The 26,384-nt window shown below is 40.1% G+C and overlaps 1 protein-coding gene and 1 non-coding gene across 2 annotated transcripts in view; one reads left to right on the top strand and one right to left on the bottom strand.

Moving 5' to 3' along the window:
* The window catches only part of ZSWIM5 (zinc finger SWIM-type containing 5), a 169,261-nt gene that overhangs the window by 94,763 nt on the left and 48,114 nt on the right, over positions 1 to 26,384 (top strand). The window contains exons 2-3 of the mRNA XM_052636819.1: positions 19,868 to 20,224; positions 25,773 to 25,921. Of these exons, the coding sequence (XP_052492779.1) occupies positions 19,868 to 20,224; positions 25,773 to 25,921 (506 nt within the window). The remainder of the gene's footprint in view (positions 1 to 19,867; positions 20,225 to 25,772; positions 25,922 to 26,384) is intronic.
* LOC128045922 (U6 spliceosomal RNA) lies at positions 17,308 to 17,414 on the bottom strand. The gene has a single exon (XR_008199244.1). It is a non-coding gene; the product is annotated as a U6 spliceosomal RNA (small nuclear RNA).

Here is a 26,384-nt window from a genome sequence, read left to right on the forward strand (position 1 = left end):
CTCCTGGAGTTCACCCAAACTCATGTCCATCTAATCGGTGATGCCATCCAGCCATCTCATCCTCTGTCATCCCTTGCTCCTCCTGGCCCCAATCCCTCCCAGCATCAGGGTCTTTTCCAATGAGTCAACTCTTCGTATGAGGTGGCCAAAGCATTGAAGTTTGAGCCTCAGCATCAGTCCTTCCAATGAACATCAAGGACTGGTCTCCTTTAGGATAGACTGGTTGGCTCTCCTTGCAGTCCAAGGGACTCTCAAGAGTCTTCTCCAACACCACAGTTCAAAATCATCAATTCTTTGGCACTCAGCCTTCTTCACAGTCCAACTCTCAAAGCCATACATGACCACTGGAAAAACCATAGCCTTGACTAGATGGACCTTTGTTGGCAAAGTAATATCTCTGCTTTTGAATATGCTATCTAGGTTGGTCATAACTTTCCTTCCAAGGAGTAAGCGTCTTTTAATTTCATGGCTGCAATCACCATCTGCCGTGGTTTTGGAGCCCCCCAAAATAAAGTCTGACACTGTTTCCACTGTTTCCCCATCTATTTCCCATGAAGTGATGGGACCAGATGCCATGATCTTAGTTTTCTGAATGTTGAGCTTTAAGCCAACTTTTTCCCTCTCCACTTTCACTTCCATCAAGAAGCTTTTGAGTTCCTCTTCACTTTCTGCCATAAGGGTGGTGTCATCTGCATATCTGAGGTTATTGATATTTCTCCTGGCAATCTTGGTTCCATCTTGTGCTTCATCCAGTCCAGCATTTCTCATGATGTACTCTGCACAGAAGTTAAATAAGCAGGGTGACACTATTCAGCCTTGATGTACTCCTTTTGCTATTTGGAACCAGTCTGTTGTTCCATGTCCAGTTCTAACTGTTGCTTTCTGACCTGCATATAGGTTTTCTCAAGAGGCAGGTCAGGTGGTCTGGTATTATTATCCTTTTCAGAATTTTCCACAGTTTATTGTGATCCACACAGTCAAAGGCTTTGGCATAGTCAATAAAGCAGAAACAGATGTTTTTCTGGAACTCTCTTGCTTTTTCCATGATCCAGCAGATGTTGGCAATTTGATCTCTGGTTCCTCTGCCTTTTCTAAAACCAGCTTGAGCATCTGTAAGTTCACAGTTCATGTATTGCCGAAGCCTGGCTTGGAGAATTTTGAGCATTACTTTACTAGCATGTGAGATGAGTGCAATTGTGCGGTAGTTTGAGCATTCTTTGGCATTGCCTTTCTTTGGGATTGGAATGAAAACTGACTTTTCCAGTCCTGTGGCCATTGCTGAGTTTTCCAAATTTTCTGGCATATTGGGTGCAGCACTTTCACAGCATCATCTTCCAGGATTTGAAATAGCTCACTTGGAATTCCATCACCTCCACTAGCTTTGTTCGTAGTGATGCTTTCTAAGGCCCACTTAACTTCACATTCCAGGATGTCTGGCTCTAGGTGAGTGATCACACCATCATGATTATCTGGGTCATGAAGCTCTTTTTTGTACAGTTCTGTGTATTCTTGCCACCTCTTCTTAATATCTTCTGCTTCTGTTAGGTCCAGACCATTTCTGTCCTTTATCGAGCCCATCTTTGCATGAAATGTTCCCTTGGTACCTCTAACTTTCTTGAAGAGATCTCTAGTCTTTCCCATTCAGTTGTTTTCCTCTATTTCTTTGCATTGATTGCTGAGGAAGGCTTTCTTATCTCTCCTTGCTATTCTTTGGAACTCTGCATTCAGATGCTTATATCTTTCCTTTTCTCCTTTGCTTTTTGCTTCTCTTCTATTTGTAAGGCCTCCTCAGACAGCCATTTTGCTTTTTTGCATTTCTTTTCCATGAAGATGGTCTTGTTTCCTGTCTCCTGTACAATGTCACAAATCTCAGTCCATAGTTCATCAAGCACTGTATCTATCAGATCTAGTCCCTTAAATCTATTTCATACTTCCACTGTATAATCATAAGGGATTTGATTTAGGTCATACCTGAATGGTCTAGTGGTTTTCTCCACTTTCTTCCATTTAAGTCTGAATTTGGCAATAAGGAGTTCATGGTCTGAGCCACAGTCAGCTCCTGGTCTTGTTTTTGTTGACTGTATAGAGCTTCTCCATCTTTGGCTGCATAGAATATAATCAATCTGATTTCAGTGTTGACCATCTGGTGATGTCCATGTGTAGAGTCTTCTCTTGTGTTGTTGGAAGAGGGTTATCTCAGGCAAGCCTTAATCAGAGAGTTACTCCTCCCATCATACTGTCCTTTTAAATGATACTAATCTATTTACTTTACTGGATTACAATAAGGTATAAATAAAGTGTAACATGGAGTACACATTACATCTGGTTAAAAATAAGCTGTGTTTCCGAGGAAACCAGAATTGAAAGAGACACATGTACCCCAATGTTCACCGCAGCACTGTTTATAATAGCCAGGACATGGAAACAACCTAGATGTCCATCAGCAGATGAATGGATAAGAAAGCTGTGGTACATATACACAATGGAGTATTACTCAGCTGTTAAAAAGAATTCATTTGAATCAGTTCTGATGAGATGGATGAAACTGGAGCCGATTATACAGAGTGAAGTAAGCCAGAAAGAAAAACACCAATACAGTATACTAACACATATATATGGAATTTAGAAAGATGGCAATGACGACCCTGTATGCAAGACAGGAAAAAAGACGCAGCTGTGTATAACGGACTTTTGGACTCAGAGGGAGAGGGAGAGGGTGGGATGATATGGGAGAATGGCATTCTATCATGTATACTATCATGTAAGAATTGAATCGCTAGTCTATGTCTGACGCAGGATACAGCATGCTTGGGGCTGGTGCATGGGGATGGCCCACAGAGATGCTATGGGGAGGGAGGTGGGAGGGGGGTTCATGTTTGGGAACACATGTAGGAATTGAAGATTTTAAAATTAAAAAAATAAATAAATAAATAAAAAATAAAAAAAATAAAAAAAAATAGCTGTGTTGGAGCAACATCCTAGACAGAGCAAAGCCCCAGACACTGAAACCTCAACCACATAAGTCACTCTAGGTATCTTCAGCTCACTTTAGGTTATCTACATATATCAACACCTGGAGGGATAGTTTAAATAAAGATTTTATGTGGACAACTTAAAAATTAGTTACATAATTTCTGCAACACAGAAAACCAACTGTCCAGATAAAACCTCTTGGTTTAGAATAACTAATGATAAAATTCAACCTGATATCATGATAAAAACTGTTAGCAAATAGGAAGACATGGAAACTTCCTTAATCTGATAAAGGTTATCAATAAAAACTTACATTAAATATCAAACTAAATGCTGACAGTTTGTTGGTGGTGGTGATAGTTATTTTTCCAAGATAACTGAACAAGAAAGGAATGCTACTTATCACCATTTTTATTTGACTTTGTGCTGGAGGTGCAAACCAGTATAGAAAGGAAGAGAAAAGAAAAGGTATAATGATTAGAAACAAAAACAAAAAGCTCCCATTATTTGTAGAGGATATGAATGTGGAGGTAGAAAATCCAAAAGAATCTGTAGATATATTATTCAAATTAGTGAATTTAGCAAGGTTACTGGATAGCAGTTTAATACACAATAATCAGTTATAATTTGATAGACCAGCAGTTAGAAAATGCAATGGTAAAATACAATGTACAACAGCATAAAATTTCAAATATTTAGAAATAAATCTGACTGATGATATAGATGAGGCTGTTAGGAAAACTATAAAAACATTATTGAGACAGCAATAATTACAAAAACACTGATTAATCAGACTTTGTCAAGTTTTCTGCTCTATAAAAGGCACTAAGAAAATGAACAGGCAAGACACAGACAAGTAGAAAATATCTAACAAACATATCTGCTAAAGGACCCATATCCAGGTCCTAGGAGTGGAATTATTGGGTCAAAATATACAGAGATATAATTGATTATATCATTTTGAAATTCATCAGTTTGTTTATAGTTATTCCCACTAGCATTTATATCAAAGTTCTAATTGTTCACTTCTTTACTGACATCACAAAATGTCAGCCAAATATACAAAGGACTCCTAAAACACACTTTTTAAAAAAGCCTCACAACCTAACTTTTTTAGATGGTCAAAAGATTTGAACAGCTACTTCACAAAGGAAGATATAGATATGATTAATGAACACATGAAAAAGTGCTCAACATCATTACTTATTAGAGAAATGTAAATGAAACCCATAATGAGATACCACAATGCACTCACTAGAATGGCTAAAATTAAAAAGACTGACATCACAAAATGTCAGCCAAGAAATTGGGACACTTGTATACTTCTGGTAGGAATGCAAAATGGTACAGCTGCTATGGAAAACAGTATGGAGGTTCCTTTAAATTATTAAAAATTGAATTACCATATGGCTGAGCAGTTCCATTTCTGGGTGACATATACCCCAAAGAATTGAAAGTAGGGTCTCAAAGAAATATTGTTTACCCTTATTCATAGCAGCATCATTCGCTATAGCTAAAATGCAAAAGAGGGACCTCCCTAGCAGTCCTGTGGTTAAGACTGTGCTTCCACTGCAAGGAGCACAGGTTTGACCCCTGGTTGGGTAACTAAGATCCTGTATGCTGTGTGACTTGGCCAAAAAAAGGGAAAATGATGGATAAGTGGATAAACAAAATGTGGTAATACAGAAAATGGAATGCTATTCATACTTAAAAAGGAAGATAATTCTACAGTATGCTATAATATGAATTAATCTTGAGGACATTGCATGTGTGCTAAATCTCTTCAGTTGTGTCCAACTCTTTGAGACTCTGTGGACTGTAGTCTGCAGGCTCCTCTGTCCATGGGATTCTCCAGGCAAGAATACTGGAGTGGGTTGCCATGCCCTCCTCCAGGGGATCTTTTTGACCCAGGGATCAAACCCACATTTGATCAAACCCATCTTATGTCTCCTGCATTGGCAGGCAGGTTCTTTACCACTAGCGTCACCTGGAAGCCAATATGCTATAGTATGAATGAACCTTGAGGACATTATGCTAAATGAAATAAGCCAGTCCCCAAAAGACAAATACTGTTTGATTCCACTTACATGAGGCACTTAGAGTAGTTATAATCATAGAGACACAAAGCAGCATGGCAGTTGCCAGGGGCTTGGAGGAGAGAAGAATTGGAGAGTTATTTTACAAGATGTAGTGAGTTATGAGGATAAATGGTGGTAATGTCTGTGCAACAATGTGAAATGTATTTGATACCACTGATATGCACACATAAAAATGGCTAATATGAAATGGTATGTGTATTTTAGCACACTTAAAAGAAAACAAAGTATATAGGATAGGATCCAAAGCTTGCCAGCAAGACAGCATCAGGCATTCTTCTTCCATTAGTTTGTAGCATTTTATAGCTGTTCAGAAGCTATTTTTTACCCTCATTCTTCTAAGTGATGCTCAAATACAAAGAAATGAGATCCACATTGAACTGGTCTAGTAGGTGCCCTGACTTAAAAGGCTTATGTCCCAAAAGAGTCAGTATCTCTTATAGAATTTCCATAGGCATAGTAAGCAGGGTTCCCACAAGGGCTGTGCCAAGTTAAAAAAGTCACCGCTCAAGAGAGCCCAAAGATTTGGCATTAATTAGGTATTTATAATTCTTCCAGTTCTAACCAATCAGGTGTCATTTTTAGCCATAATGTTGCTTAGGAACATAGTTGATATTCTCCTTTTATCAGGTTTTCAGGGGAACATAGTTAAAATTTTAATCAAAGGTCAAAGTGTCATGAAGAAAGTTACTTTTGTTAACCCTTTAACCACATACATATTAATCCATTTATACCTCACTGCAGGCTTCTTTGGTGGCTTAGCAGTAAAAAATCCATGGTTCAATCCCCAGGTCAGGAAGATCCTCTGGAAGAGGGCATGGCAACCCACTCAAGTATTCTTGCTGGGAAAATCGCATGGAAAAAGAAGCCTGGTGGTGTACAGTCCATGGGGTTGAAAAGAGTCAGACATGACTGAAACGACTGAGAAAACATAAATATCTCACTACAACAAAATAGTATTATTATCCCTTTTTACAAATGAGGAAACTGAAGTGCAGAGAGGTAATTTACTCAAGGTCGCACAACTATTAAAAGATGTTAGAACAGGAACCCAGGCAGTATGACTCCAGCATGCACACTCTTAATCATTGTGTTAGGCAGAATAACAGCTTTCCAAAGATGTCTACATCTCAGTCATCTGGAATCTATGACTATGTTATATTATGAGATAAGGAGGAATTAAGATTATAGAGAGGATTAAATTTACTAATCAGCTGGCCTTGAGTTGAGGAGGTTATCTTGGTTTATCCAGGTAGTCCCAGTGCAGCCACAGTTCAGTTCAGTTCAGTTCAGTTGCTCAGTTGTGTCCGACTCTTTGTGCAGCCACAGTAGTCCTTATAAGAGAAAGAGGGAGGCAGGAGATTCAGTGTCAGATTGATACAGTGGAGATGCAGCCCTTACTAAGGCTGAATTTGGAGGAAGGGGCCACCAGCCAAGGAAAAGCTGGAAAAGGCAAGAAAATAGATTTTTTTCCTATAGCCTCCAGAAGGGATGTAGCCTTGCAGACACTTTTTTTGGCTGTGCCGAGTGGCATGTGGGATCTTAGTTCCCCAACCAGGGATCAAACTCACGTTCCCTGCAGTGGAAGTGCCTGATTCTTAACCACTGGACTGCAAGGGAAATCCGGTAGAAACTGATTTTAACCTAGTGAGGCCCGTTTTGGACTTCTGTTTTCCAGAACTGTAAGATAATAAATCTGTGTTGTTTTAAGCCACCAAGTTATTGGTAATTTGTTACAGCCACAATAAGAAACTAACATAATCACTATACTATACTGCATCTCATTTATACGATACTTCTTGCTGCCAGGCCTTCCCACAAGGCTGGTTTGTTTTTGCATATGCCATTCTACCTCCTTTCCCTACTTCTGGCCCTCTCGTCGGTCTAGATTGTTGTTTCACCCTCGCGTTTCCATCTTACTCTGTGGCGCTTTTCATATTGCTTCTCAGGTAATATAGATCTTAGCTACCTGTCTGCCTCCTTTTCACTTTCAAGATTTAACTCAAATATCACTACTGCCTGAAAGTCTTCTCTGAACTTCAGCCCCTCAGCCTGGACTAGTTATTCCTGCTCTGTTTTCTGTAATAGCATTTGCCAATTTTTTTCATAATATTTACTGTCTCAGTTATAAAGGTTTACTTGTCTGTTCTCCCACTAGAAACTGTTTCTTCTCATCTTAGTATCTTTGGTACCCAGCCTAGTACCTAGCACATTTTAAGAGCTTAAATAAAGTTTGATGAATGAATCAATGAGTTATTCTATCTCTTAGAATTGCTGTTGGAATATTATATTTACCCTGAGCTTGAAAATCTTTTTTTCCGTCATTAGAGTATGAAAAATAAGAAAAATAGCTCACTATGGTGGCCATTAAAAATATGGTAATAACCCTGATGATCCGAGATTCATCTTTTTCAACATTCATTGTCTCAGATGATCGTTAAGTTTTAGTGCTATTTCCCTAGATAATAGTGATTATTTTCCTTTTTCCCTTCAATTTTGCATGAGAAAAAAGTCAAATATTTTACCTGGCAGAACATTTTACATGTTGGGATTCCATGTGTGGTCTTACTTAGACCTTTGAGCCAAAGAAATTTCTTTGGCTCTTACCTTTGTGGACCTTCTAGATTTTTATCTTTCAGCTACCACTCAGGTAAGGGTATCTCCATTCACCTTCCAGGAATCTTCACTTCTATGCCTACAAAAACATTCTGTAGTCTTCTTCTTCACTGTATTCTTGGTCTTGAGAGTCCCTACATGAACCACAGATGAACTCTTTAATCTTAACCTGGCTTATACAGGAGAAAACTTACCTGACTTGTTTGTTTCTCCTACAGGCTCCTCAGTAAGCAAGTTTGCTGACTCACAGAGGCAGCTTTTCTTGTCCTTGATGTCTATACCTTCTGAGTTCTGGTGTGCTATGATTCTGAGGCAAGGCCTGAATAAATTGAACTTTAGCTTAGATCATGATTGTTTTATAAACAAATTTAAACTCAAATTTATTAAAAAATAAATTATGTTACACAGAGCATGAGAACCATAAAAGCACAATTCACAATTTAGATATTCCAAAGGTGATTCTGGGAATCTTTCTAAAGAAGTATACATGAGGAAGAACATTCTGTCTAGCAGTTTTGTTCCCTGCCTTTGGGGATGAAGCAGCAAAGGAGTTAAAAGCCATATAAGAATAGTGGGCGCAAGGGAAAGCTGGCCAATTTATGGGATTGTACAGTAAGAATGTAATTTTCATTCAGAAGAGTTGCTGACATTAGAGATTTTTCCAGTGAAGAATGGCTCTTGGATCCAATGGACGATGTAAATGCATTTAGAACCCTGAATGAAGGCTTAATGAGAATGCCTTCTATTTGATTGGTGTTTGTATGGAATCAGATTACTGTAGAATGTGGGAAAATGGTTTGCTCAGTTTCTAAACAAAATGAAAAGCATTGTCCTAATTGAATTTGTTTTGACTTTCTTGCTGCCCTACACAGGTCAAGCTGCAAGATGGAACAAAAGAATAAAGCTAGAGGGTAATGTGAGGCCTTGACCAGAATGCTGTAAATGTTAGGAATGGTGTTCTTACTAGCATATGAAACCTTTAAATAAAGAATGTTATGAGAGATATGCATTCATCTCCATATTAAAAAGGCCATGATGGAAATAAAATGTCATGGAGTTTAGAAAAAAATGAGGATTAAGATCTCCTGAAAATTAGCCTTTTGATTGCTGCTAGAATTTGATTATATGGGCTTCTCTGGTGGGTCAGACGGTAAAGAATCCACCTGCAATGCGGGAGATCCAGGTTCAATCTCTGGTTCAGGAAGGTCCCCTGGAGAAAGGAATGGCAACCCATTCCAGTATTCTTACCTGGAGAATTCCATGGACAAAAAAGCTTGGTGAGCTACAATCCATTGGGTTACAAAGAGTTGGACATGACTGAGCAATTAACATACACATATGATACTTATGCATAGACATTTTTCTTTAAACCATTTGAGGTTAGCGCTCAGCTCAAAATGAGGGGGCCTTTAGATATTGTAATAAAGGAGTTAACTGCAGTTTAGTTGGAATACTAACATAATAATATTTTTGTAGTATTACAGTATGTTTGCTCAGTCATTCAGTCATGTCTGACTCTTTGAGACCCTATGGACTGTAGCCCACCAGGCTCCTCTGTCTATGGAATTTTCCAGGCAAGAATACTAGAAATCTCCTGTACAGAGAGGCCTGGTGGGCTATAGTCCATGGGGTCGCAAAAGAGTTGGACACAACTTAGTGACTAAACCGCTACACCACCAGACACTGTTATAAATGCTACATATTAACTCATTTTAGTAGAATTTCAGTGTATTCTGGTGTCTTGATTAAGGCCATACAATCTCAAAGAGGAAGCCAGAAGCTTTTCCTCTTGGAAAAAGATATATGGGTAATTTTAATGCTTTAATATAAATCTGAATACTATTTTGAAGACTTTTCAGAAATAAACATCTTATCACTCAATATTGTAGTTGATCAGAAATGGCTGTGGGTATCCTTTTCCTTTTCCCATTGAAAAGCAACTCTTGTTTAGTTTTCTGTTTTTCCCCATTGATGTAGACTACTAAATGGAGTAGAGTAATTTCTGGAAATCATTTTATAATTATATATTGTCCTTTTCTCTGTTCAAATTAATAACCCAGGCAGTAGTTATTAGCCTATAACCTCCTTTTTGGCAACATGTATACCTTGGAAAACTCAGCAGTGGCCACAGGACTGGAAAAGGTCAGTTTTCATTCCAATCCCAAAGAAAGGCACTGCCAAAGAATGCTCAAACTACCGCACAATTGCACTCATCTCACATGCTAGTAAAGTAATGCTCAAAATTCTCCAAGCCAGGTTTCAACAATGCATGAACCATGAACTTCCAGATGTTCAAGCTGGTTTTAGAAATGGCAGAGGAACCAGAGATCAAATTGCCAACATCTACTGGATCATGGAAAAAGCAAGAGAGTTCCAGAAAAACATCTGTTTCTGCTTTATTGACTATGCCAAAGCCTTTGACTGTGTGGATCACAATAAACTGTGGAAAATTCTGAAAGAGATGGAAATACCAGACCACCTGACCTGCCTCTTCAGAAACCTATAGGCAGGTCAGGAAACAACAGTTAGAACTGGACATGGAACAATAGACTGGTTCCAAATAGGAAAAGGAGTACGTCAAGGCTGAATAGTGTCACCCTGCTTATTTAACTTCTATGCAGAGTACATCATGAGAAATGCTGGGCTGGAAGAAGCACAAGATGGAATCAAGATTGCTGGGAGAAAATCAATAACCTCAGATATGCAGCTGACACCACCCTTATGGCAGAAAGTGAAGAGGAACTAAAAAGCCTCTTGATGAAAGTGAAAGAGGAGAGGGAAAAAGGTGGCTTAAAGCTCTACGTTCAGAAAACTAAGATCATGGCATCTGGTCCCATCACTTCATGGGAAATAGATGGGGAAACAGTGGAAAAAATGTCAGACTTTATTTTTTAGAGTTCCAAAATCACTGCAGATGGTGATTGCAGCCATGAAATTAAAAGATGCTTACTCCTTGGAAGGAAAGTTATGACCAACCTAGATAACATATTAAAAAGCAGAGACATTACTTTGCCAACAAAGGTCCGTCTAGTCAAGGCTATGGTTTTTCCAGTGGTCATGTATGGCTGTGAGAGTTGGACTGTAAGAAAGCTGAGTGCTGAAGAATTGATGCTTTTGAAGTGTGGTGTTGGAGAAGACTCTTGAGAGTCCCTTGGACTGCAAGGAGATCCAACCAGTCCATCCTAAAGGAGATCAGTCCTGGGTGTTCATTGGAAGCACTGATGCTGAAGCTGAAACTCCAATACTTTGGCCACCTCATGTGAAGAGTTGACTCATTGGAAAAGACTCTGATGCTGGGAGGTATTGGGGGCAGGAGGAGAAGGGGGCGACAGAGGATGAGATGGCTGGAGGGCATCACCGACTCGATACACGTGAGTTTGGGTGAACTCCGGGAGTTGGTGATTGACAGGGAGGCCTGGCGTGCTGCCATTCATGGGGTTGCAAAGAGTTGGACATGACTGAACGACTGGACTGAACTGAATACCTTTTTATGCACATTGTTTTTGCAGAGAACTGCTTAGGGATGTGATATTTTTTTCCAATTTGTGTTCAAATCTGTGAAGTGAGAAGCAGGCATCTGATCTGCAGTTCTGAGTAGATTGGTTGTCCATCAGTATACAGGCAGCTTATTCCATAAGTCTTCTGCTCCACAGAGGGGCTGGGGTGGGGGAAATGAATTTATCATTTTTAAATGATTATGCTTTATGCATATTAGATGTTTAAATGAATTTTCCAGACAAATCCTTCTCATTTTATTTTCTTCTACATAAAATGTTTCTAAAATAACAAAAGAAAGATAATTCAATCTTTTAAAATACACACGTAATCCCCTTAATAGAGATCCAAGTAGAAGAAAGAGTACTGGTAAACTAGGTAATGCAAGGGTATCTCTAAGTGAATGCCTGGCCTTGGGAAGTCTCATTTTTCTGTAACTGTGTTGCTGGCACAGATGGAGAGCGGAGACCATTGCCTGCTGAAGCTGGTGCTGAGAAGGGCCTGTGGCTGCCCTTCAGAGATTAATACAAGGAAACCCTCTTGATTTGCCAGAGGAGTCTGGGAGGGGAGCAGATGGCCACAAGAAGGGCCCTCCAGCTTACTCAGCTGCTCTGAGAAGCTTAGGGTGACCTCTCTAATACAAACAAACCAAATAGCTCTCAGGGTAATGGGGCAGCATCATTTATATTCCCAAATAACAATACTGCTCCTCACTTTGCTATCTCTCGCACCCTCATCCAGTATGTGGGCACCATCTGCTTCTTATAAACTTATATAGGCTGGTTGGGATTGCTATTGACTGATATCTCTGGGAAATGTGTTCTTTACTAATTACGTTCGTAGGCATATAAGTATTATGTCTGTTTGCATAATTAAGAAACTGAGGCAAAGAGAAATTGAGGGGCATTGTAATCAGAACCCAAGCACCTTGATTCCTCAGCTCAGTGTATAATAGAATGAGTCCATAGAGCCATTCCAGTACTCTTGTTAAGCAGTAGTTATCCAGCTTTTGAGTAAGGTTTTCTAGAAGGGCAATTAGTTATTTTGAGCTTGTCACTTTCACAGTTTTAAGCCTTTGTGTGACTACCATTTTGCCAAGTGACAGAAAGGAAAAAGAGTGGCTTCTAGTGTACTGCTATAGCCTTCCAGGAAACAGGAATTGAGAAGATCTAATTTATACTATATAGTTTCATCAAAACCAAATTTGTTCAAGAGAAAAGTGTTCTGGTGCAAAGAAGTTACCTAGTTTGTGTGTGTGTGTGTGTGTGTGTGTGTGTGTGTGTGTGTATGTGTGTATGTGTAGCTAAACTGACTATAAGAAAAATTATTCTTTTTGTGAACCACTGCTCTCCTTTTCCCTGCCATTGGCTGAAACTACATTCATTTTCATGCATTAGCACCTGCTCAAGGGTCTGGTGAATCAAAAGAGCAATGAGCAAAGTGGTTTTAATTGCCCATGCTTTACTAGAGGCGTTTTTGCACTCAGAAACACAAAAGACTTTGAATGGTGTCAGAGGGCTATACTGAGAAGTGCTTTCCTTTAGAACTTTCAGATGATTCACTCCCTGTGTTGAGACATTGTCTTGTACAGATGAGTTCATGAGCTCGTCTTCCTTCCAACTGTGAGAGTATCACAAGCACTTGTCAGTTTCAGTTGCCTTTAACAATTGCCGGGGAAATCAGGCAAACATTAGAGTTTACTGACTTGTCGTTAGTGCATCTTTGTATAGCACTGTGCTTGCTAATTACTTTTATAAAATTCCGTATGCATAATTTTAACTGCATAGTCTTATTCAGTACAACTTATTGTAGTAGTTAAGAGTACAGGCTCTGGAACCAGACTACCTGGTGCAAAGCCCCCTTCAGCCTCTCACAGGCTGTGTGATGTTAGATAGTTTCCTTTACTGTCTGAGCCTCAGTTTCATCATCTGAGAAAGGGGACTAATACACAAACCTATCTTGTAGAGCTGTTGTGAGGATTTAGTTAGATAATACATGGAAAGTACTTAGAATACTCTCGCACATAGTGAGTATCCAATGATTGTTAGCTAATGAAACTTCATATTTTATATTTTAGAAAATGGGTTGAAGATTGGCAGAAGCATAACAAGTGTCCATATGAGGCATAAATATGAATTATGGAAAATAATATCAATGTTTCACTATTATTAGCTTGTATTCAAATTATTATTATTTTGTTCACCATCCCAGTAAAACTGCTTACTTATTAGCTAATTTTATTTTATTATAAAATCAGGAATTTTATAAGCATGCTTAATTCTCTGTGAATCATGAATGTGGGTGTATAAATTAAAGATTCAGTTTAGTGTTCATTTATTCATTCATCCATAAACACTTATGAAACTCAAAATGTGCCTGAGATGAAAACATAGGATGAAAAAGACAATCCCTGTTTTCAAGTAGTTCACAATCTAAAGGGAAAAGGCAAATATAAAAACTATTAATTACACTGATATCAAGTGCTGTAAAAGAGATATGGATGATTAAAAAAACGAGAGCTCGGGAAGCATTTAGGACTTCCCTGGAGGTCCAGTGGTTAAGACTCCACACTCCCAATGCAGGGGCAGGGGTTCAATCCCTGACTGGGAAAGATCGCGCATGTTGCACCATCAAAAAAAAAGGAGGAGAAGCATTTAATTCTCTAAGGATGTCAGGGAAGATTCCCCAGAGTAGGTATCATTTGAGTTGAGAATTAAGATAAGGAGGTGAGAAACTCACACCTGGTATGGGGACATAGAGGCTAAGAAAACATTGCATAGTCAAGAATCTGCAAGTAGTTTAGTGCTGAAACTCCAGTACTTTGGCCACCTCATGCAAAGAGTTGACTCACTGGAATAGACCCTGATGCTGGGAGGGATTCGGGGCAGGAGGAGAAGGGGACGACAGAGGATGAGATGGCTGGATGGCCTCACCGACTCAATGGACGTGAGTTTGAGTGAACTCTGGGAGTTGGTGATGGACAGGGAGGCCTGGCATGCTGCAATTTATGAGGTCGCAAAGAGTCAGACACGACTGAGCGACTGAACTGAACTGAACTGAGTGCACTGATAAGTGGCAGGAAGCAAGTCTGAAGAGATTAAAAAAAGAGACTGCATCATAAATTTGAACTTTATCCTACTATCAGTTAGGAATCATTTAAAAGACTTTAAACAAACATTTTTATAATTTTTTTTCTATGCCAGATTCTGTGTTAGATACCAAGACTATGAAATGAATAGGTCATAGTTTAGTAGGAATGCCATGATTTAGGAAGATCATTCTGTTTATGTTATGGAAGATGAGAGGGAAATAAGACTAGGAGGCAAGAAGATTAGTTAATCCAAGTAGGAGATTATTATGATCTTGGTCTGAGGCAGTGTTAGGGGAGTTAAAGGATGAGTGTCATGGTCCAGGCAAGGATTGGAAAAGGATTTCCAGACATGAAACAGAATGAGATGGAAATAAAGTTTATTAAATGGGAGACACTGTTAGAACAGTGGGCCAGCTCAAGGGAGAACCAACGCTGAACAGGGATCCTTGCTGCTGCTGCTAAGTCGCTTCAGTCATGTCCAACTCTGTGCGACCCCATAGACGGCAGCCCACCAGGCTCCTCTGTCCCTGGGATTCTCCAAGCAAGAATACTCTAGTGGGTTGCCATTTCCTTCTCCAGTGCATGCATGCATGCTAAGTTAACTTCAGTTGTGTCTGACTCTGTGTAACCCCATGGACAGCAGCGCACCAGGCTCCTCTGTCCACAGGATTCTCCAGGCAGGAATACTGGAGTGGGTTGCCATTTCCTTCTCCAGAACAGTGGTCCTTAGTCCACTTTTATACCCAGGGTACAAGGAGTGGGATAAGGGTCTTGCGGGTCATTTGCTGATTGGATGAGGCATGTAAACTTGGTGGGGGAAGAGTAAGGCAAATACAGGTTATACTGCTCAGGAGGACCTGAAATCTGTAAATAGTTACAACATGGGGGAGGGAAGGACGATGAGGATCTGGTTTTTCCGTTCCTGCATTCCAAGACCCTCCTTGGTTTTACCTGCTCTTTCTTCCTTGGGTCACCACAGAGAGCGGCTGGAATGGAGAGATACTTAGGAGGCAGAATCTGCAACATTTAGTGACCCTCTTGGGTATGGAGCATCGGGAGGAGCTGGGATGCATCCCAGAGCCCTGGCTCCTGCCGGCTTCTCCAGCCTCATTGTATTCCCCTTTCCACCCCCGTCCCCCGTCCCTATTGGCTTTCCAGTTACTGGGCTTCTTTCCATTCTCTGCGCATTCTGTGTTCCTCTTGGCCTTTGCACCTCTGCATAGTCTTCCTTTGCCCTTTGCATATGCACTTTTTTTTTTTCTACCTGGAGTCATCTTTACCATTACTCTGCCATTCCCCATCCTTTTGCCTAATTAATTCTGATTTATTCTATAAAATTCTGCATGTTATTTCCTCTCAAAATGTTATTTCCTCAAGGAACCCATCCCTTACCACTCCCATCCCCAAACCAGGTCACGTCTCCCATATTATATACACAACTTAGCAACTGAACAACAACCATTCTGTACTTCTTCACAATTAGAACTAAATAATTACCTGTGTATTTAGTTGTTAAATATGTCTCCCCAGCTAGACTATGTTATTGTTGTTCAGTTGCTAAGTCATGTCTGACTCTTTGCAACCCCATGGACGGCAGCATGCCAGGCTTCCCTGTCCTTCACCATCTCCTGGAGTTAGCTCAAACTAATGTCCGTTGAGTTGGTGATGCCATCCAGCCATCTCATCCTCTGTCTCCCCCTTTTCCTCTTGCCCTCAATCTTTCCCAGCATCAGGGTCTCTTACAATGAGTTGGCTTTTGCAACAGGTCCCCAAAGTTATATAGATACTATAAACTCAGGGGTTGTTTGGTCTTTTTATAGATGTATCCTTGGGATCCAACATAGCAGATCTTAAATAGTTATTAGTTTAATGAGTGAATTACTCAAGATACCTTTAGAAAGAGAAAAAAATAACATATTTATATGTTTTGGCTCTTTGAATTTCCTGTAGTCACTTAGATAATGTATGTGCTGTCTTACACGTGGATTACCAGATTGAATCTGATGGGAGACCACATTTCGCATATTCTCTGCCATTTGTCCCTATTCAGTTCAGTTCAGTCACTGAGTCATGTCCGACTCTTTGCAACCCCATGAATCACAGCACTCCAGGCCTCCCTGTCCATCACCAACTCCCAGGGTTCACTTAAACTCATGTCTGTCGAGTCGGTGATGCCATCCAGCCATCTCATCCTCCGTCATCCTCTTTTCCTCCTGCCCCCAATCCCTCCCAGTATCAGGGTCTTTTCCAATGAGTCACCTCTTCGCATGAGGTAGCCAAAGTATTGGAGTTTCAGCTTCAGCATGAGTCCTTCCAATGAACACCCAGGACTGATCTCCTTTAGAATGGGTTTGTTGGATCTCCTTGCAGTCCAAGGGACTCGCAAGAGTCTTCTCCAACACCACAGTTCAAAAGCATCAATTCTTCGGCACTCAGCTTTCTTCACAGTCCAACTCTCACAGCCATACATGACCACTGGAAAAACCATAGCCTTGACTAGACGGACCTTTGTTGGCAAAGTAATATCTCTGCTTTTGAATAAGCTATCTAGGTTGGTCATAACTTTCCTTCCAAGGAGTAAGCGTCTTTTAATTTCATGGCTGCAATCACCATCTGCAGTGACTTTGTAGCCCTAAAAAATAAAGTCTGACACTGTTTCCCCATCTATTTCCCATGAAGTGACGGGACCAGATGCCATGATCTTCATTTTCTGAATGTTGAGCTTTAAGCTAACTTTTCACTCTTCTCTTTCACTTTCATCAAGAGGCTTTTTAATTCCTCTTCACTTTCTGCCATAAGGGTGGTGTCATCTGCATATCTGAGGTTATTGATATTTCTCCTGGCAATCTTGATTCCATCTTGTGCTTCTTCCAGCCCAGTGTTTCTCATGATGTACTCTGCATAGAAATTAAATAAGCAGAGTGACAATATACAGCCTTGACGTACTCCTTCTCCTATTTGGAACCAGTCTGTTGTTCCATGTCCAGTTCTTTTTTTTTTAAATTTAAATTTATTTATTTTAATTGGAGGCTAATTAAAAATATGGAACGCTTCACGAATTTGTGTGTCACCCTTGCGCAGGGGCCATGCTAATCTTCTCTGTATCGTTCCAATTTTAGTATATGTGCTGCCGAAGCGAGCACCCATGTCCAGTTCTAACTGTTGCTTCCTAACCTGCATATAGGTTTCTCAAGAGGCAGGTCAGGTGGTCTGGTATTCCCATCTCTTTCAGAATTTTCCACTGTTTATTGTGATCCACACAGTCAAAGGCTTTGGCATAGTCAATAGAGCAGAAATAGATGTTTTTCTGGAACTCTCTTGCTTTTTCGATGATCCAACAGATGTTGGCAATTTGATCTCTGGTTCCTCTGCCTTTTCTAAAACCAGCTTGAACATCTGGAAGTTCACAGTTTACATACTGCTGAAACCTGGCTTGGAGAATTTTGTCAGGGGACATTTTTTTTTTAACCAGTTTGCAAATTTAGTATCATATTAGCTGACTGTATACAAACAAAGGATGAAAATTGAGTTAGTAAAAAAAATTAAGGAACAGTACCCAGCATCACTCTGATTCTCCTAAGCTACGAAAATGAAATTAGTGTTTGGGGAACACTATAATAGAAATAAAATGTGGTTGTTAGGAGCACAGACTCTGAAGCCAGACTGCCTGGGTTCAAATCCTAGCTCTGCCACTTACAGAGGTAACTTAAACAATTTCTCTAAGCCTGTTTCTTTACCTACAGAAAATGAGGGTAATAGTACTAAACATATAACATTGTGGTGAGGATTAAATGATATAATGCTTATGAAAGAACACATGGTAAGTGCTCAAAAACTGTTAGTGATGAATTATTTTCTTTTTAAAGCAAAAGAAGCAATTTGGATATATTCAAGAAGTACATTAATTGAGGGAAACTCTTTACAAATTTATTTTTCATTGGTTTTAAAGCCTAAAATGTTTCAGAATGTGAATTTGCAGTCATTTTAATTTCTGTTTCATGACTGTAATCATACAATAAAGTTGGGGCAAATTGCATAACTTCTGTGAGCCTATTCCTCATCTGTGAAATTATTATCTGATGAAATTATTAGTCAATTCTGGGTAAATTGCCCTCTTGTAAACTAAACTGTAAGCTCTACAGGCACAAATGTTAAAGTTTCTTCGTTTAATAAGATTCAGTTTTGCAGCTGCGACACCAGATAGAGTTTCGTATGGAAGTGATATTTGAGCTAAGCCATGAAGAACATAGGATTTCCTTATTTGGGAAAGAAACTTTATTTATATTTTCCATAGCTATACAACTGATTGATCCTTAGCACTTTCTGTTTAGTCCAAGGTCAGGTCCAGCCCATGCCATGGATTCCCCAGCTGTGATACTGGTAAAGAAATGTTAAGTGTTACAAATGTAACTTAACATTGTGTTAATGTTACATTGTAACATTATGTAACACAATGTTAAGTTACATTTCCATTTCCACTTAGGCCACTATTTAGTTTAGAAGGCAGGGGTATAAGAACTCTTTTAATAAGCCATTCCTGAATTTTTAACAATTTCTTGCTAATATTGATGTTTTCAGAGCTCTTGTTGCACATTTAAGCATGACATGTAAGCAAGACTGCTTACAAAGAACTCAGTTGTTAGGGGCCTATGAGGCCATTTCAGCACACTTTTTGAATCTTGTCTTATTCCTAAATGGCACTTGGAGCATGTTGAAGGTAAGGAAAACATGGTACACTTATAGGATAACATGCTTGTAGGGGCTAACCTCATAACAGGTGTTTATAGTCCAGCTTTTTTCCTGGACGCTGAGATGTCAGAGCCATTGTGATATATAATGAAGAAAGTGCTGCAGTACAATTTTATTCTAAAATTTCTAAACAGTGTAGAGGCCAGCTAGGAAAGGTGCCTCAGCCATAGAACAGTAAGCCGAAATTTGTTCAAATCTTTTTTCTCAAGGCAGAGCTAGCTTTATGACTTGGGGATGGGTTGGAGGAAAGCAATGCTTGTAAAACTAAACAAGAAGTCCTTGAAAGTGTGTAGTGCATTCAGGCTCACTCATTGTTAGAGCACTTGAGTCCCCAACCACCACAATGGGCTTCTCGATGAGGTGGTTTCTCTTCTTGCAGAGCATGGGCTTTAGGGCGTGCGAGCTCAGTAGTTGGGACACACAAGCTTAGTTGCCCACACATGTGAAATTTTAGTTCCTGGTCAGGGATCAAACCTGTGTTCCCTGCATTGGCAGGCAGATTCCTAACCACTGGACCACCAGGGAAGTCTCTTATTCAAGCTTCTTGATTAACCTTTTTGAGATTATGAAAAAAGGTATGAAATATTCCCCCAGAAGAATGTACACACATACAAACAAAAGTTTTCTTATTAGTTCTGGAGGTCCATAGACTTCAGGGTAAGGACTCTTTCTAGATTGTGTGTTCCTTAAGAACTATACCTAGATTTCATTGACCTTTGACAGAGCCTGCTGTGTATGTGGGAGATACTCAGCAAATAGTTTCTGAATTGATGAACTGGAATGCAAAATGAAAATCTTCAAGTTTCTTACTAGACAATCTCTAAACCTGTCTTCTTTGTTTCCTTAGGCTTCCATCTCAGTGGCACAGTAACTGAACCAGCCACTACTTCTGAACCAGCAGTGACTTATAAAGTTGCCATCAGTTTTGATCGATGCAAAATCACCTCAGTGACATGTGGCTGTGGGAATAAAGACATATTCTACTGTGCTCACGTGGTAGCACTCTCACTCTACAGGATCCGTAGACCAGATCAAGTCAAATTGCGTCTTCCTATCTCAGAAACCCTTTTCCAGATGAATAGGGACCAGCTACAAAAGTTTATTCAATATTTAATCACGGCACACCACACTGAAGTTCTTCCTACTGCACAGAAATTGGCAGATGACATTCTGTCCTCCAACTCCGAAATCAACCAAGTAAATGGTAATTGTACAATATTTTTGTTGCTAAAAAATCTATTTTGTTGCTTTATTGCATGTTTAGAGGTTGGGATACTTTTGCCATTGTAATCACTTAACTTTAATCAGTTTATTCTATCCAAACTATTTATGAACTCTGTTTCTTAAAGCCATCCAGTTGTCCACCTCATAAAGTTTGGGTGAAAATGACAGAGGATGTTAGAGTTATAAATTAAACCAGTTTGTGGACTTCATGTGTCCATATAATCCTTGCCTCTAGGAGCCTGGAATATTCAGGAGTGAAAGAAAACATAAAATAATTAATGTCATTCAGTGAAATGAAATGGGTATCAGAATTCCTTAACATTTCGGGATCCTGCATAGCACCATGGTTATTCTAAAGCATGTCGGTTTGCCTTGTGTTTATGAGCTATATAATGGAAGGAGAGAGATACGATGTTCACTTATTCATTCAAGAAATGTATGTTGAGTGCCTGCTCTGTGCATGTGATAGTGCTGATTGTTGAGGGCATAAAACAGACGTTCCTGTCTTCAAATATCTTACAGTCTAGTAGAAAAGACAGCTAAGGCTGAAGTGAATGCTTGCTTTTGTTATGAAGCCAGGTTGTAGATACTTAATCATAGGAAACTGTTGAAGAATTTTGAGAAGAGGAGCTATATGAGCCAATTTTTCATTTTGTTAGTTAGGTTCTACTATGTTCCAGGCATCATACATGAGAACTTTATGTATGTTTATATATGTTAATTCATTTAGCTTTCAAAACTACCCTGTGAGGTAGATATTATAACCATTTTATAAATAAGGAAATTATTTATAACCTAGGCTCACCTGACCTCCAAACTCGAGTTTTTAATACCTCTCTATACTTCCTTCCTATTTTTAGAATATAACTTTGGTATTAGTGTGAATAAGGCAGTGAGACTAGGTTAATGGGCTGTATAATACTATGGTCTGTGTGCTAAAGGCCTGCCTTTCCCAGTTGCCCAAGAGAACTAATCAAGTCCTACATACAACCTCACCACTTCTCAGAAATAAAGATAGTCAGACAAACTTCCAGGAACTCTTGCTGACTAGCAGAAATAATCTTCTGTTGCTTTAGCCTCAAAGTTGTGTTTACATGATGCATGCATGCATGCTAAGTCACTTCAGCATGTCCGACTCTGCAACCCTATGAACTATAGTCTGCCAGGCTCCTCTGTGGGATTCTCCAGGCAAGAATACTGGAGTGGATTGCCATGCCCTCCTCCAGGGATCTCCTCCCAACCCAGGGATCAAACCTGTATCTCTTATGTTTCATGCAGGGGAGTTTTTTACCACTAGTGCCACCTGGGAAGCCCATTACGTGGTAACTGAGCTCTATTTGAGAGATGCTGTTAAAGAGTAGCTTTCTAAAGGGGCTTCCCTGGTGGTTCAGTGGTAAAGAATCAGTGGTAAATGAGGCAGTGCCAATGCCTCAGTGGTAAAGATTCTGCCTGCCAATGCCAGAGACACGGGTTCCATCCCTGATCCAGGAAGATCCCACGTGCCTGAAGCAACTAAGCCCATGTGCCACAACTCTTGAGCCTGTGCTCTAGAGGGAGCGCCAACTACTGAAGCCCATGTGCTCTAAAGCCCATGCTCCACAAGTCCACACACCTAAACTACAGAGTAGTTCCCACTTGCCGCACCCAGAGAAAAGCCCGTACAGCAATGAAGACCCAGCACAGCCAGAAATAAATAAATTAAATAAATAAAAATAAAATTATAAAACTCTAGTTCCTCTTCACTTTCTGCCATAAGGGTGGTGTCATCTGCATATCTGAGGTTATTGATATTTCTCCCGGCAGTTTTGATTCTGGCTTGTGCTTCATCCAGCCCAGCATTTCACATGAGGTACTCTGTATATGAGTTAAATTAGCAGAGTGACAATGTACGGCCTTGATACACTCCTTTCCCAATTTTGAACCAGTCCATTGTTCCATGTCCAATTCTAACTGTTGCTTCTTGACCTGTTGCTACAGGTTTCTCAGGAGACACATAAGGTGGTCTGATATTCCCATCTTTTACAGAATTTCCCACAGTTTATTGTGATCCCCACAGTCAAAGGCTTTTGCATAATCAGTGAAGCAGAAGTAGATGTTTTTGTGGAATTCCCTTGCTTTTTCTATGATCCAGTATACTATGCTAAGTCTCTTCCGTCGTGTCTGACTTTTTGCAACTCCATGGACTGTAACCTGCCAGATTCCTCTGTCCATGGCATTCTCCAGGCATGAATACTGGAGTGGGTTGCCATTTCCTTCTCCAGGGGATCTTCCCGACCTTGGGCTCAAACCAGTATCTCTTACATCTCCTGCATTAGCAGGCGGTTTCTTTACCACTAGCACCACCTGGGAAGCCCTTCTATGATCAGAAGGATGTTAGCAATTTGATCTCTGTTTCCTCTACCTTTCCTAAATCCAGCTTGTACATCTGAAAGTCCTTAGTTCACGTGCTGTTGGAGCCTAGCTTGAACGATTTTGAGCATTACCTTGTTAGCATGTGAAATGAATGCAAGTGAAATGAGTGCAGTGTAGTTGAGCATTCTTTGGCATTGCCCTTCTTTGGAATTGGGATGAAAACTGACCTTTTCCAGTCCTGTCCTATAGCCACTGCGGGGATATGTATAAAAAGTACATAAACACTGTCATGTAGGAAGCACTCAATAAATGGCTGTTTTTAACAAATATTGAAGGATGGAAGGAGTATATTTGTTTTTCTTTGCCACTTTCAGTTTACAGAAGTAGTATAGGATATATTATTTGCCCACCTGGGTTTTAAATCTAGATGGTCAATAGGACATGCATTTGTTCATTCTATAAATATTAACTCAATGCTGTAATGATCCAGGCACTGTGAGGTACAAAAATGAATCCCTACTCTGCCTCTTGAGAAATCTGTATGCAGGTCAGGAAGCAACAGTTAGAACTGGACATGGAACAACAGACTGGTTCCAGATAGCAAAAGGAGTACGTCAAGGCTGAATATTGTCATCCTGCTTATTTAACTTCTATGCAGAGTACATCATGAGAAACCCTGGGCTGGAAGAAGCACAAGATGGAATCAAGATTGCCAGGAGAAATATCAATAACCTCAGATATGCAGATGACACCACCCTTATGGCAGAAAGGGAAGAGGAGCTAAAAAGCCTCTTGATGAAAGTGAAAGAGGAGAGTGAAAAAGTTGGCTTAAAGCTCAACATTTCAGAAAACGAAGATCATGGCATCCAGTCCCATCACTTCATGGGAAATAGATGGGGAAACAGCGGAAACAGTGTCAGATTTTATTTTTGGGGGCTCCAAAATCACTGCAGATGGTGATTGCAGCCATGAAATTAAAAGACGCTTACTCCTTGGAAGAAAAGTGATGACCAACCTAGATAGTATATTCAAAAGCAGAGACATTACTTTGCCGACTAAGGTCTGTCTAGTCAAGGCTATGGTTTTTCCAGTGGTCATGTATGGATGTGAGAGTTGGACTGTGAAGAAGGCTGAGTGCCAAAGAACTGATGCCTTTGAACTGTGGTGTTGGAGAAGACTCTTGAGAGTCCCTTGGACTGCAGGGAGATCCAACCAGTCCATTCTGAAGGAGATCAACCCTGGGATTTTTTTGGAAGGAATGATGCTAAAGCTGAAGCTCCAGTACTTTGGCCACCTCATGCGAAGAGTTGACTCATTGGAAAAGACTCTGATGCTGGGAGGGATTGGGGGCAGGAGGAGAAGGGGACAACCGAGGATGAGATGGCTGGATGGCATCATGGACGCGATGGACGTGAGTCTGAGTGAACTCCGGGAGATGGTGAGGACAGGGAGGCCTGGTGTGCTGCAATTCATGGGGTTGCAAAGAGTCGGACACGACTGAGCGACTGAACTGAACTGAACTCTACTCTTTGAAAGCTTCAGTGTAGTTGGGAGTATATGAGACAAGCTCAATTCTAATGTAAAACAAAATGTAACAGGTCTTTAAGAGAAGTAATAATAAAGTACGAAGAAGAGAGTTACTGCATTACTTTCATGCATATGAGTATGAAGGGCATACTTTTGACAGGTGAGGTGTATGGGGTATATGGTGAATTCAGTGAGAGCCCCTCCTGCCCAGTAAATTTCAGCAGTGTTAGCCTATCTGTATACTGATTTTATGGTTTTTCTTTCTCATTGCAGCCCTGACTATAGAGCTGAGGCAATACTGACAATGAGAAGTAATGCTTTTTGGCCAAAGAACAGGTTGTGGGGAAAGGAAGGGAAGTAAAGGGAAAAGCATAAGTACAGTCATCAGGAAATGTCATTGACTTCTGGGTACACTAAGTTTCTAGTTGAAATATAGCATAAGTATAGGAAAGACAAGACTAGAAGTGAAAGGGCCTGAACAGGGAGGGCCCTAAATGCTAAGCTAAGTTTAGACTTCATTTATAAAGAATAGTTTATCACCGAAGACTTCTGAGCAGGGAAGGGATATGATCAAAACTGTGTTGAGAATAACACATTTGAAGAAAAGTAGCATGTAGCAGATTCCATAAACTGGTTGCTTCTAATGTTAATTAGTATTTGTAGACTAAATATGAGTCCTCCTGATTTCCTGGATGATAAGATGCACTGAAAAAGCATGGCAGAAGAGCACTATTCTCTGCAGACCTGGAATTAATTTAATGAGGCTTTCATATAGGAGGACAAGAAGAAAGGTAGATTGACTGAGGAAACATGACATGAATTTGTAACCAATTGCACAACCACACATATAGAGTACTGACTTATACTATAAGACTGTATTGACTTGTAGTCTTCTGTCACTTGGAGACAGGGTTCTAAAAACCTATCACAGGACTCAGTCTTTGAGAAAGTGAGAGAAGAAGATTCAGTTTTCATTCCACAGATTTTTTTTTAGGTGCCTGTCACATTACCAGAACTGTGTTATAGATGATTCAACTGTGAGCAAGGAGCTAACAGGCTACTAAGGGAGAGGGATGTGTAAATAACTAACACTGTGTTTTAAGTGATGTCATTGAGGTGAGCCCAGGAAGGAAAGATATTCTGAGTATAAATTTATAAAATATCACCCTGTATATAACCCTGCCTGTAACTTTAGGTAGCAAGTTTCCAGAAATTTAGAATTGTTGACTCCACTTGAGAAGCTACAATTTTATTGTGAATTTTAAAAAGAGAAATTTTTATTTTCTAAGAAAGTATTGTTTTAATTTTAAAATAATATGTGTGCTTTAAGGCTTATTTTAAACTTCAAAGAAAAACAAAATAGAAAAATTACATTCTCCTAGGGGAAAATAATACATCACTATTTTCGTGTTTGTGCATTTTTACCCCAGGATGATGTTTGTAGACCTTGGGAGAGGATACAACCGAGACTTTCAGTGAACATGAAACTAGCTCTACTCTCTTACGTTTCCTGAGAACCACACAATTGACAAAGCCCGGATTAAGGCAGAATGCCCATCTGTTTCTGAATAGACTCACATAGGGCTGCTCCTGCTGAGTGTGGAGTGTAGGAACTCAGGAGATTCATTTCACCATCCTATTCCTCGCAGGTGCTCCTGACCCCACGGCTGGGGCCAGCATTGATGATGAGAACTGTTGGCATTTGGATGAAGAACAGGTGAAAGAACAAGTGAAGCTCTTTCTCTCCCAGGGTGGTTACTATGGCTCTGGAAAGCAACTCAATTCCATGTTTGCCAAGGTAAGAGATGAAAAGTTTTTTTTTTTTTCCTTACATAAACTGGGCTCACCACACTTCTGGCTTCATGCATTGTAGCTAGCTCACTTGACCTACCTGTACTGAATGCTTGAAAACTACTTGGGGGGAGGGGAGCTGAGCAGAGCAGAACAGAGCAGGTTGCGTCCAGGGAGCCCTACTGCCTCACCCTGGTCGTCCTCTTCCTCTTGCTCCACACTCTCTAAATGAGTGTGCATTCCTGGGGGGATTAGTAATGAAGCTACCTCCCCCTGCCTTGAACCCAAGGCTGCCCAATGAGGCCTTAAGAGACAATATTTTGTTGTTTTTAAAATAGTAACTTATTTATTTGGCTGTGCTAGGTCTTAGTTGTGGCATGTGGGATCTAGTTCTCTGACCAAGGGAGAACCTGGCCCCTTGCATTGGGAGTGCAGAGTATTAGCCACTGAGAAGTCCCAGAAACTTAGTA

This window comes from Budorcas taxicolor, chromosome 3 (assembly GCF_023091745.1).
Source record: "Budorcas taxicolor isolate Tak-1 chromosome 3, Takin1.1, whole genome shotgun sequence".
In the NCBI taxonomy this organism is placed as follows: Eukaryota; Metazoa; Chordata; class Mammalia; order Artiodactyla; family Bovidae; genus Budorcas; species Budorcas taxicolor.